Source organism: Columba livia, chromosome 2, assembly GCF_036013475.1.
Source record: "Columba livia isolate bColLiv1 breed racing homer chromosome 2, bColLiv1.pat.W.v2, whole genome shotgun sequence".
Lineage (NCBI taxonomy): Eukaryota > Metazoa > Chordata > Aves > Columbiformes > Columbidae > Columba > Columba livia.
Window position 1 is genome coordinate 150394980 of NC_088603.1, and position 13935 is coordinate 150408914.

The following is a 13935-nucleotide window of genomic DNA, read 5'->3' on the forward strand; positions in this document are numbered from 1 at the left end:
ATGTAAACTTACTCCTGCGATCATCAGTGCTGCACCTTTGCTCTGCTACTGCGCTTTCAGTGCACATCAGTAGAACACAGCTGGATGTGATTTCATTTAATTTACTTATTTTTTAATTCTCCCTTGCTTCTGTTAGAGGCCGATGGAACCTGCGTGATCTTCCTAAGTCTGATGAAGGACACCATGGATACCTGGAGCTCTGGAAGCATAGAGTCTTTTAAGAACTGAAATACAGCAGTTTTCCAGCAGTTCTTTATTTATAATGTAGGCTTAAGCAATCATTACAATGTAAAGGGAGACACACTTACAGCAATTATTTATACCAGTTTAGAACAAAAAACTGCACAGGGAGAGGTCAACTCTCAGTACAAACTAGCAACTAAACCACAATAATTTACCATTAGAAACATTTTATCTTTTAGCTGTGACACTGCTTTTACAATATGCAAAAACACAAACAATAGAACTATCCAAAGTGTTTTGTCACATTCTTTCTACATTGAATTTGGCAACATTTTATATTAAATTTTACTGATTATACTAACGTTTAAGAACTAAACAAGTGAAAAGCTGTACTCAGGTACAGTTACATCCATTTATTTCAAAGGTTTAAATAACACTTTTAACTATTGAGATTATCTCCTAGCAGTTTTTGTTTATGCAAAAACCATCTCAAAGCCTCATTTGCACAATGCATCAGCTACCGTATCAAGATTGGTGGGCTACACCACAGGCACTACTGTTTATTATATTCTGTAATAAGGAGCTTGTTTTTCAAAGAAAGGAAGGTTTAATATTTTCTACGAATCATGCCTTTTTTTTTTTGCTTTTAAGCCATAACAAAAAAACAAAGGTTATCAACCACAGCAGTGTAAAATGTTATATAGAACACAGTGACTACACAGTTACTAGAAGTTTCACATCCAATGCAGTTATGTATTAAAGCAATAAGAGGTTATGTAGGCAAGTCCAGAGCCAACAGAAATCTGCAGAGTGCGTGGTGGAAACCAGCCCCTTTTATGCCTTATTCGGTGCGTTTTCAGGCAACCCCGGATGCGCCGGGTCCCTCGGGACCGTCCGACGGGAGCGCGGGTCGTGCCCTGGGGTCTGCACATTTCTATCGGCTTCAGGAGATGGGTATTGCAGCAATAACTTACTTTTACTTCAAGGAAAAAAATCCCACTCTTAATAATTCTATCAACAGCGTTCCAAAAAACACGACTTAAAGTACAAAAAAAGAGAATATAGTGGTCAGACTCCCGGTATTATCAAAACCCCAGTATCCCTCCCCACCCCCCGCCCTTCGCCCCCTTCTTTTCGGTATTTAAGAAAAGCCAATCAACTGCCATTTAAAAGAAGTTAAGAAAAACAAGCCCCTGTATTGGAAAGAAACATTCGCAGTTTGTTAGATCACAAGCTGGTTACACCTGTCAAATTGTGAAGTGTTTTCTCAAAATATTTGGGCTTCCCAAGGTGCCCAGCCTGCTGGGCACAGTCACAAAAAGGCATTTTGATAATATCTAAGAACTCCCTGCTTGCATTTTAAAAATGTTTTCACATTTGTAACTGCCTTAAGCCTGTCGTCCTTGTTTGTATGCGCTGAGAGGATGAGTGGAACAAAAAGTGAAGGTGGAAGCACCAAGCCCACACAGTTCAGGCTGCATGCATGTGACTGAGAGTTGTTGCTGTGCAGTCAACCAAAGAAACGTGGAAAAACCCCAGTCTTTAAAACACCCAACAGAAACAGAACACTGCAATCCAGTATGGCTTATTCGGATGCATTTACCATGAAGCTACTAGTAATTAATCCTACTAGGCTACTTTTGTGCAACAGCATCTGCTATGTTGATGGCATCTCCCTCCCCCCCACTACCCCCCCAAATACTCTACCAACTGCAGGTTTCTTCCTTGCATTATATATTGCTTTTATTGTCAATTTTCACTCCTGCTTTTCAAGCTTTTTGTTTTCAATAATACTTAAACGAGGATCCGTTCCTTACAGCTCGACTTAAACTTTAAAATAAGTCCCATTGTTCTGGTTTTTAACCTCACTACTACAAGGCGCTCTACAAAAGCTTGCAAAAAAGCCAGATTTTCATTAAATCCCTTTGCTGAAGTTAACTACTCAACATTTTTTTTTTCTCCTATGATTTAAAACTTTACAAAGAGAGTTATAAAAAAGGTAAATGGGATTTGGCACCTTCAGAAAAAAATAAAAGTGTAACTTAGATCAAAAAAATGCAGAAACAAAATCATTGATATTTACAAATTAAAACACCAGTGAAAATTATGTCTTACTACGCTCTTTCACCTTGTTTTCTCTTGCAGAGTACTTTCAGGCCGTCTGTTACCGAGTATCTTAAAAAAATTCACTGATTACAGATTGGAATGGATAGAGACAAATTAGTTTCCTCACAGTTCCTTCTCGGCGGCGAGTACTCTGGCAGCTTCTCCGCTCCTAGGAGATCCGCGGTGCTGAGCGATCGTTCGTGGTCGTCTTCTTCAGCTTGACGCCGCGCCGAATGGCGTTCAGCATATCTTCACCTTGCGGGACGTCCCCGGGACTCAGCTCGGCGGGGTCGAGCTCGGGCTGGCCCAGGGCCGCCAGGGCGCCGAGCCCGTCCCGCTCGCCCTCCTCGCCCTCGGGAACCGCTTGCCTCTGCTCCTCCGCACCGCCCAGTTTCTGGCTCGACGCCGGAGGGTTGACGGATGCTTGGCCGCTCCACGAGGACGAGGGCATGCTGGGGACAGCCTGCCCACCATCTCCTGCTGCTGGAGACTCGGGACTTTGCTCGGGACATTCTTCCGTCCCAGCGAGGGCGCCGGGCAGCCCCCCCGGGATGTCAGGGACAGTCGGTGTTTTGACAGGAATCACCGGCGTCTTGATGGGGATCGGACCTCCGCCGATGGTGCCGCGCCGGACGGAAGGCTTGGTGGAAGGCGTCCGTCTGATGGTGGCGACGCCGGGGGTGACTATGACCGGTCCAAGCGTGGTCGGCAGACCTGCGGTGGAAGCAGGACGCTTGGTTTGAAACATTCTGCGATAGGACTGGCTAATGTCGCTGTTTCTTGGGATGGTGGAGGATTTGTCAAACTCTTGTTGCTCTGCCTCCTGGTCACCACTCACAGAGAAATAATCATAATCTGAAACTGATGCCAAAAGACAGAGTTAGGAACAAGCTGGAGAAGGCAGCTGAGTCATGTCAGTAAGTCTGAAGTGTGTATAACCAAAAAAGCCTGGAGATCAATAGCAACTAAGAGAGGTTCCACCTCTCAAAGGAAGGAAGGAAGCCTGAGATACTGTGACCAGGACTCTCAGTGTGGCTGAGGGCAGCACTGCAGCAGATCAAACCTAAATTGCAGGGTGCCCAGAGCACTTGTGAAAGAGAACAAGAACTGTACGCACTCAGTACCTTCTCTGAGAGTAACTAATTAAGTAACGAAGACTCAGTGTTTGTTGCCAACATTAAGATACCGACACCAGCATCCTACAAGCCATATGCTACCACTTGTAGATACAAATACTTAAAACAGTCAGTGACTCAGATGTGTACTTCAGACTAAGCAACGCGGGGCTCAGGGGACTGTGTATCAGTGATTTCAGCAGCAAATCCGTTCAGTTTGCAAACAATGTAAATCCCAGCTGTCAGCTCTGAAAATTCAGCCTCAGCTTTAACAGCTGCATTGGGTTCCTTCCTTTCCGTGTAACTGCTGAGCCAAGCCAGGCCCTGCGCACGCCCTGCTGCCTCCTGTGATTGCACAGCAGGATCCACCTCAGCTGAGCAAACAACGTGGCTGCTGAACTGCAAACACCAAACTCAGTCCCTCTCTGGTCCTGAAACACGGTACAAAACCCAACGCCCCACTGCAGCTTCCCAGCTTGCCCAAGCTGAGGTCTCCAATGGATTCTTTCTCCAGTTACAAAATTTCTGCTTAGGTAGGAAATAAAAAGTCACAAAGGGAAACCCAGAGCAGATTCAGAGTACTGACAGAGTGAGAAAGCAAAGCTCATGAGGTGGTATTTGCCAAGACAATAGCTCAGAAGGACACCGCTGCCACAAGAAGTGTGTAATGCAGGACCAGTGTCATTCCACTTAACCCGTGAAATATAACTCTGGCATCTTCTTTAAAATGGTAGCATCCTTAAGCTAAAACTCATTCTAATAATGCACAAGAAAATATTCAGCATGCTATGCAGTGATCCACATTTCTATTTAGTTAAGAAATCCAGGCTGCATTCCAAGCTGGAAAAAACTTCACAACATTCACTCCTTTCTCCCCAGCCGACTACAAAGCCAGTGAGCAATAGCTGCTGGGATAGAGCTCCTTGGCACCGCGGGGTGAGCGGCCAGGCTGGGAATGCTCTGAGAAAGAACATCTCCTGGATGGGTACCTTGAGATGGGATTGTGTCCTCGGAACAGCACGGAGTTGTGGTCTGGGTGCTGTAGCCACTGGAGCACTGCAAGGAATCCCGGCTGCTCCTCTGGGTGTCCAGCTGCAGCCCTCTCGTCAGAGCGAGTGCCAGCTCCTCACAGGCCTCCATCTCCTCACCCTGCTGGTAACACACGGGAAAGAGACTCGTTACATCTAGAAGGGTTAGTCAGTCTTCACTGACTTTTAGCTGTCTCTCCTCCCAAGCAGAGCTTGTCAACATCAGAACCCACCAGGATCACATCCAACCATTTACTAGGGCTTAGAAACATACACTTCTTTGGATGCCACTGCTCTGCAAATGCCAACACCCAATGGTATTTTCACAGAACCTCAGAATGGTTGGGGTTGGAAGGGAGTTCTGTAGATCATCCAGTCCAACCCACCTGCTAAAGCAGGTTCACCAGAGCAGATCACACAGGAAGGTGTCCAGGTGGGTTTGAATGTCTCCAGAGAAGGAGACTCCACAACCTCTCTGGGCAGCCTGTTCCAGGCTCTGGCACCTCAAAGTAAAGAGGTTTTCTCCTCATATTCAGATGGAACCTCCTGTGCTTCAGCCTGTGCCTGTTGTCCCTCATCCTATCACTGGGCACCACTGAGAAGAGTCTGGTCCATCTTCTTGACACCCACCCTTGAGATATTTATAAACATCGACAAGATCCCCTCTCAGCTTCTCTTCTCCAGGCTGCACAGACCCAGCTCTGCCATGCCCATGCTATTTCCACTGACCACACCAACGCCGCACCAGTGCTGCTTGTCAGATAAACACGCGTCAACACAAAGTACATCAAAAAGCGCTGGCAGGAGTTGGCGCATCCATTTCCTTTGCCCCAAATAGTGTATTTGAAATTAGAGCTTCACCCTTGCAGCCGCCGACACCGTCATGCTCCGAGGTCTCTGGGCCTCCTCGGGGGCCACGGCTGCTCCGCTCTGAGCTCCTCCATTGACATCTGGGTCGCGCTTTTCTTTGCGACGTTGCAACGTGTTCACCATCGGTTGATCATACGGGCCCGGTTTGGCCCAGTCCTAAGGAAATGCGCTCGTTAATGATTGCTTTCATCAGTAATTGTGCTTTAATTACATATAAAACTATGCAAAAGGGGAATTTTAGTGGAACAATTATGTATCAAACTGGATATGCCTTTGTGAATAAGGCCCCAGAAATAAATTAATTTTGAGGATATTAAAAATCTTTACTTATAAAACCTATCTCCTTTATGAAAGGGAATCTAAATTTTTGTATTCTACCTAAGTGTTCTTATATGAAGATATTTAACATTTTAATACTATCGTTTTCTCTAAATGAAATTCTGTTGTGTTAAAGCCTATATTTTCAGAAATTCAAATGCAAAAATCACTCACACAGAGCAGAAAATGTACATAAACGTTCAATCAGCAATGTAACTGTTCTGGATGTACACAAGTTCTAGCATTATGTGCTGTTATGCACGTCTTCAATTCTGAAAAATTAGGCTTGAACAGATCTTTGATACGCATCAGAGGAGCAAGTCACTCTGAGTAATCTCAGTTTGCTTACTAGCTGCAATCTAGTTTATAATAATGATCTGTACTGAAGAAAGACTTAACTTCACTCTGAATTACTGGTGCTATGGTAGAAACAGAAACTCCTCATGCCACGAGGGCAATGTTCACTCAGGGCTCTATTAAGCAAAGTCCTGAGGGTGCCCAGGAACCACACGTTGCACAAAGAGCAGGACTGATCAGTGACCTGTGCTGGGACGCAGAACCTCTGCTAAGCAGCAGCTCCCCAGATACGAGCTGCCGCAGGGGTGACCCACTCCTGAGAGAGTTTTCCTTCACCAACATGTTGGGTGCTTTAAAAATAAACAATTTGTGTGTGAGAACGAGCCACACACCCCACCGCTGGCAGCAGCTGGCTGCTGGGCAGCCTCTGCACAACCTTCTGATCAATGATTAATGATGGGCTAAGACCACACTATAGATTTTTACTGGCACGTGTCTCAGTCCAAGGTATGAGAAGGGCACGGCAGCTGTACTGACAAGAAGCCCCTTGTGCAGACAGGTATTTTGGTTTTATTAGCACATACAGAACTCTGCTTTGCCCCTGCTCTGTTTTGCTGTAAAATACACTGGCAAAGTGCTGCTAGCACAGACACAACCAATGATGCTGATCCCCCAGGACCACAGTGGCCACCCCGTGTATGTCTCAACAGTCTCCAGCTGCTGGAGAGAGAGATGAGGGGGATCTGTAACAAGGTATCTCAATTTACATGTATAAGAAGGTCCCATGGTGCATATGCAGGATCACATAACCATCCACAGGCATCTCAGACCTGCACAGATACTATCAACTGTGTTTCAGCTTTGGGAAGATTCAGGGCAACAGCCAAGAGACCTTTCTCACCTTGCTCCAGGGGCAGAACCTCCCCAGGGGAACCACCTGGCAGGGATGAGAGTCAAGGCTCTGGCGGAGCAGAGACGTTTTGATGCCAAGAAAGATCCCTGCAGATCCAGCTGGAGCAACTCCAAGAAGTTACTGCGCCCTGACTTTTTCAGTGGTCTCGGCCAGGAGAACAAAATAAGCTGTGGGAGCACTTCCAGGCTATGCCAGTAAAGCCAGGACTTTAGTCATCTCTTGGGTTCACCTGGTGACAAGCACCTTCTTAAACCACTCCAGCTAGATCTACAAGAGCATGCTGCCCATGGCCCAGGGGGGGCCAAGCTCAGCCGCAGGGAGAACATCGTGTCCTTCAAGGGGCAGTTTCACCACCCCATGGGATGCCCGGGCTGCACTGCCCTGCTCAAGAGAGCGCTCTGACGGTGCTAAACAAGCTCTTTTCTTGCTGAATAGAGCCCAGAGTGCTTTCACCCACGCTCCAGAGTTAAACTGTTCCTTCCTCCCTAGGTGTTGTCAGCTCTGATATGTTTTAGGCAGTGTCAGAATAGACAGGGTCGTTCAGAAATATCCACCACCGGATTTTTATCTCCCTGATTATCACCATGCAGTGCCCATTCAGAGTGATATTAAACAAATCAACAAGTAATTACACGGATCGAAAGGCAGCAACAACCGCCGTGCGCACACTGTTGGTATGAGGAGGTGAGGACTGCCACAACAAAAGGAACACAAACCTTCCAGCTAGGGATCTTAGATGATGGTAACATGCCTGGCCCAATGGTGTAATAATGAGCGTAGTCTGGAAGGAGGGCTGAGGGAGCCCGAGTCCACGCGCGGGAGACAGGCGGGAAATGAGGGAAAGGACCTGCACCAACTGAAGCTACGGATGGGTCACTTGATAAACTACAGTGATAAAACCCATTAGACAACTGGAAACGAAACAAATAAACAAACAAAAACAGAGAAATTAATATAAACAGAATGAATATGAAAATATACTGCAACTCTGATGCTCTAGGGAGAAAACTTCTGCATCTTAAAACAAAAGAAAGAAAACTCTTAGCTTTGCTGCAAACAAACAACAGAAAATTGATACAATGCTTGGTTCAGAAGTGAGATTGCTTGAAAATTGTTATTTGGTATAACAAATTTCAGACATGAATTCAGTCATTGTCTCCAGGCTGAGCAGCTTTGCCTTCTGTCCACAAAAGCAGCACTCTGTGAAAAAGCCTTCGCAGTTTATGTACCCGGCAGACTGCGGACATAGAAACAAAACATTGCCAATAGTGAAGCCGTTTGCATTGGTGGCGTTTATTCTACGCAGCTGGACAGAGAGGAAAAGCATCCAGCCTTCGACCATGACGTGTTCTGGCTGCGTGATGATATGGAAGAAATAAAAAGAAGAAAGAAAAAACCAACAGCAAGGATTTACCAGATGAGAATGGAGACCGCTATCACTTCCTCCCCCGATTCAGTGTATATCCCCCATAATTTATGAGTGTTTTGTTTTCCTTTTTGTTTCGGTCAAAACCAAACCCCAATTGCCCAGTGTACCGTGTGCTACCTAATGGGGGAGAGGGGAGAAGCCACAAACAGTTCAGCCTGGGCAAGATGCTCTTTGTCATGCAACCAGCTGGGTTTGGGCAGCGTTCCACAAGCTCTTTGAGCAGAAAAGGCAATGAGCATTACCTCTGTAAAATGCCCAATTTGTAGCTTCCCCCTAGCAGCTAGTTTAAAAGCAAGTGTTCCTGTCTAAAGGAGTGTGCAACAGTTCCTATTCTCATCTTCACAGAGAGGAATCCTGGCTGCATCCCATGCACAGGGTTTTTTTGTCCAAATGTTGCTGGGTTTGGATAATGAGCTAGTAGGTTTGTATATCTTTGAGATGAAGTTTTTCACCTTATCTGTGGAGGCCCAAGCCCCCATGGTGGAGCCTGAGCTGACTGAGGTGGGGGAACTGCACTCGCTCACTGACTGGCAGGTTTCAGAGGCTTCTGAAGAGGCAGAGCTGGACGAATTCTGCAGCGTAAAACAGCATCGCAACGCAGGGAAAGGGTACACAAGCCACCAAAAATAATAATAATAATAAACACAAACAGACAAACAAAAATACAAAAAGCACATACACAGAGACACACACAGGAGAGAGGGAAGGATGAGAGAAGCAAAGGGTTAGGCTTTTACAAATCAATTAGAAACTGCTCAAAACCATTGCTAACGTTCAGCAAATCTGTGAGAAACAAAATAAGCCATTTGCTTAATGCGAGAACTTGCCGCGCTGCTTGCGAATGAGGGACTCGAGGCAGCGATCTCGACTCCTCATCGCAATTTCAGCGTCTCGATTCTGTTAGCTGTCCCAGAGCAAGAAGCTGAGAGAGCTGAGAGCACCCACGGTCCAAACATGCAATATACTGAGACAAGTGATTTCTACAGAAAAGCAGATCATCAGTACTTCAAAGACACAGCGTTTAGATCTAAAACATGGAGCAGCAAATGTCACAAGTTCTCAGATATTCTGATCTGCAAAAGTGCTTGTGAAAAGCTCATCTGAGTTCAAATATTACGGAACAGAGAAATAAGTGATACTTACCAAAGCTGGAGGGTTCCAAAGTGCGCTATCTGTATGCATGTGCCTCTGTGGGTAGTATGCATACACCAAGAGCACTCCGACTCACACTTTTCTGCCCAGCAGCCACTATGAAGGTCTGTTCTCTGCTGAGGGCATAAATGGTGGCATCTGCTTGCCACCCACCCCCTCTCAACAGCAGAGACAGAAAATAGCAGGGGCTTGCATGGAGAGGGAAGGAAAATGCACGACACAGAGTGTCCATCAAACACCTCAAACATTTAGCTCCTAGCTAGCAACTTCTCTTCCGCTTTCCAGCATGTCTTTCTGTACAGTCACTGCTCTAAGGCCTCTACGACAGCACCTAATTCACCCACAGGCAGACCAAGGTGAATAACCACGTGGACCATTTTATCAGCTACAACATCATCATACACCTCCTTGAAAGTGGCATCCCCCTCAGCAGGGGTGTGCGTGCAGGTCACACCGAGTGCTTTGAAATGGTCAAGCTGTTGGGGTAGTTCTGAGTTCTATTCACTGTCAGGAAGACAGCAAGAGCAATTCATCCTTTGGTACTCCAAGCCCCGTGAAGCAAATCCCTCTAAGGATATCCCCGGCATTTTATTTTACGACCGCAGAGAGAATGGCTGAGATTTCCAGAAATGAGCTCTTGTATCAAGTTTGTGCAGCAAAGCCTCAGAAGAGGAAGGGAAATCTAATCCGAGATAAAATGTTGTCAGTTAACTTTAGATGAGATTTTGTGGTGAGTTTGCAATAAAAAGACAGCAGGATAAGAGGTACTGTAGAGGAATTACTGCTAACACCCAGAAGCTGTCTCTCTGCTCACCAGAGGCTACATATAAAGAATGTACAGCTAATAGCCTATGTAAAAAGAGATGTCGGCCTCCTGAGATGAGACAACATCACCACAAGGATTTTGGTGAAGATGTTTGGGCTGTTGAGAAGCCAATACAATACCAGCTTCCTGAGCTTACTAGCAAACTGTGGATTTAAATGAAATCTTGCAAAGCCTGTTTTAGAAAAAAAAAAAGGCATGTCACATGGTGGATTATTTTATAGAAATAACATACATCCCACCTTGTGCTGACATGGGATCAGACCTGCGAGAGACCTGTCAAATGTGTTTAGGGGACAAGTAAGCTCAGCTAACAAGGCTTGTATTCAAAGTGCAGCAAGACTTGAGGTGAACATAAGATCAGAAGAAAGTACAACTACAGCTGCTAAGGAGAGAAGTGAAAAGTATACAGTGGGTACTAGATGATGCAGTGGCTTGATGTTTTGTGGTACCCGTCACATTCTTGATTTAATGCAACTCCCTTTACAGGAGAAAAACCTTTAAAAAGAAGAATAATGACAAACATGAGCTGCAGTTGACTCTGCCATCAGACATAACTACAGTACACTAAATGGAGATGAGCCTATTTCTTCTACCCTTATAGAAAAATACATTAAAGAAAACAAGCTTTTGCACTAAAACTCCAGAGTTCTGCCTGACATTCCAGGTGGCTCAGCAAAAGAAACTGTTTGAGAAGCCCTGTAAGAACACTCACACTAGGGTTACATTTTGGGCAGGAAAAAGAAAAAATAAAAGAGCAAAAAAAGTACTTTCAGAAATTGCTTTCTAACCTCATCCTTATGGCCTGAAACACTCTCCTGGGTCTGCACGCTCTGCATGTGGCAGGACAGTGAAGGGTCTCAGTTCCAAATACAGTATCGTGCCACCTTGTTTTCCACCGATGGCCCAAAGATGACAAGTGAGAATTTGGAGTTTACATCTGATAGACTAGTCCTATTTACAAGCCAGAAACTTCATGAGATTATGTCAAGTAATGGTAGAAACGGGTCATAAATGAGGTTTATCAGCAACCGAGCTGCATGTAACAAACAGATGGAAAAGGCAAAAAATGCAAATTGTGAAGATGCAAAGAATTGTTCCATTTACTTGGCACATGCAGAAAAAAAAGAACAGAAGTGGTCAACTTAGTTTTGCAATAACGTGACTCCAAGGTGAAAGAAAAAGATGGAAGCAAAGACTCTCCCACTAACTCAGTGTGGGCATTTTCAGCAGGCAAAGGAAGAACCAAGATGCCATGGGGAAAACACCCTGGTTGCCTAAGGACATGCAAGGGTTGGTGGTGGGGAAACAGGGTCTCCTGGTCTTCAGAAACTTGCACGGCACAGGGAAGGGGAGTCTCTGGTCTTGCTAAAAAAGGATTGATTACAGCAGTGAGAAAACGCTGGACAGGAAGGCAGAAGAATCCCGAACTCCTGAAGGAAAAGTGTGCAGAAAAGGCGAGCGGCAGCAGATCCAAGGCAGCCTGGACCAGATGGCAGAAACAGACCCGAGCGGTTGGACCCCAGTGGGGAAGCAGAGACCCCCCCTTCAGCTTTTAGCAGAAAGCACGAGGGGCTGGGAACAGAAACTGCACAGTTACTGCTTGGGCAAAAAAGTCTCCACAGTTCCGAGAGCCTGTTGGAGCTGCGCGCTCACCGTACGCACCGGCAGAGCAATTTCTACTCACAGCCCATGGAGGAAAAAATTAACTACTGGATGTTTTTCAACTTTTTTTAGTCAATTGTTCTTTAAAATGATGGTTTCGTTTGAGTCATTTTTAAAATTACTTCTTTCATTTTAGCTATTTTAACCCTGGGAGATCATTATTTTTCCCCCACAGTTGCGATAATGGTGGTTTTGCTTTGCTCTTAAACCATTTCTTCTGAGAAAAAGCTGGAAGTTAACAGTACCATTAGCAGAGAGCTAAAACTGTGCTCTGCACGTTAACAACTCAAATGTATGTTATACATATCTAACTTGGTATCTGGTCTCTCAGACATTGTTCTTAGATAGTGTTCCACTGCTTGGTGTAGTATGTACAAATTCCAGCAAGGATATATACATATATATATTAAAAAAAGCTGTATTTTGGGCTAGTGGACTGTATTATTATATTTCCCATCTGTTGTCCTACTAACCTATAAAAGAACCACAGTTATCCTGGATTACCTGCAGCCTTTGTTGTTACGCTTTCCATTCAAACACAGTATTCCTTTCTTAAACCCTTCCCTTCCTCAACTAGACGGCGCTTCCAGGGCAAGGCTTTCCCAGGAGGCCAAATCCTGACCAAGAGCTTGGTCCAACATCCCTCTACAGGTGGTGGAAGACGTCTCCATTACCTTTCCAACAGCTTCGCACGGTGACTCAAGGTCACCTCCTCAATTTGTCCCACTTCCAGGAACAAGTCTCTACTGACCCTTTTTTCTAGTCAGGGACAAACTGCTGGGAAACCTGACTTAAAAAAGGAAGTTTAGGAGAAAGTGATAATTTACAGATGCATTTCAGGTTGTTTTGGTTTTCTTCCTTTTTTTAATTTTTGTCTTGTTTTGTTTTTAAGGTCAGATTTGGGAGCATTTCTTAATTTACATGGAAAACTGAAGAGTTGTAACAATCTATTCCCCCTATTCTAACTTCAAGCTATTTCAAGCAATAGAGTTTCCTCAAAAGTAGAATCTTTCCTGTTTGTTTATCTATCTGTACATGCAGAAGCAGTTCACAATCAGTTTCCCCTCTACGTCACTGTTTACAGAAGGCCATTTCCAGAATATTCCAACAACAAAGACTTAGTCCTTTGGTGTTTGACAGCACGTCAGCAATTTTTTTCTCTTCTTCACCTGCTTCTTTCTCTCCCATTGCTTTCATCCTCACAAAGTCATAAGCAGCCCCTAAAATCCAACTGTATAATTGCTTCCCCCATGCATGTTCACTCCAAGTCCACTGGATCCCTCTATTATCACCCCCCTAAATCAAACAGAACCACACTATTACCACATTGATCACAAATACCCCCAGACCTCACTTTGCCCACTGCCCATGGCAACGCGTGGGTTTGGCAGCACCGTGCAGGCTCAGTGTCCATCCAGGAGCTCGGTGCTGGCAGCAGCAGCTCTGCTGGAAAGGGCTTTGCCTGTTGTCAGGACATGCCATGGGCAACGCTGCCCAGGCCTGACCTCAAATCTGGCATTTAGAGAAACTGTTCCACGCCAGAAAAGAGACCTGTGATGCTTTTCCAGCTGTTCAGCTATATGCAAATGTGCTTGTTTAATTAAGATTAAAGCATTTCACAGTGACCTTTCGACATCCGTTACAGGCTAACACGTTTATTCCCAGTGATGTTAACAGCAACGCTACAGAAAACAGATCATACTAGACCAGTGTCAGGGCACAGTCTCGTTTTACAATTTCTCTTCTTTCTATCTTCTATGCAGAGTGTAATGACTGTAAGACTTACTACTCAGCAACTACTGGCTGAAAAACAGTCTTCATTTTGCCAGTCATCTCTCCTCTGTATCTTGTTTAAATCTCTGCTTATTCCTCACTTAAAAGTTTTTTCCCCATCTGTGATTCTAAATAAATTCAGTTTAATTTTCAGCGACACTTGTCTAAAATCTAGGTGAGAGCACAAAAGCTTCACATAGCTCATACACTCTCATTCCCATAATATGGGAATTTTATATAGTCCCCTTCTACTTTCTATTCTA

The 13935-nt window shown here is 44.9% G+C and overlaps 1 protein-coding gene across 23 annotated transcripts in view; it reads right to left on the reverse strand.

Moving 5' to 3' along the window:
* Window positions 1-238: 238 nt before the first annotated feature.
* MTSS1 (MTSS I-BAR domain containing 1) overlaps window positions 239-13935 on the reverse strand; it is a 129050-nt gene continuing 115353 nt past the window's right edge. For 4 of the 23 annotated variants that reach the window (XM_065054374.1, XM_065054373.1, XM_021294250.2 and 1 more), the window contains 5 exons: window positions 8712-8831; window positions 7547-7741; window positions 5294-5458; window positions 4394-4556; window positions 239-3150 (listed from right to left, as the gene is read on the reverse strand). In XM_065054374.1, coding sequence (XP_064910446.1) covers window positions 2459-3150; window positions 4394-4556; window positions 5294-5458; window positions 7547-7741; window positions 8712-8831 — 1335 coding nt within the window. In that variant the 3' untranslated portion in view covers window positions 239-2458. The remainder of the gene's footprint in view (window positions 3151-4393; window positions 4557-5293; window positions 5459-7546; window positions 7742-8711; window positions 8832-13935) is intronic. The other 19 variants (XM_065054381.1, XM_065054379.1, XM_013368584.3 and 16 more) reach the window with 10 other exon arrangements.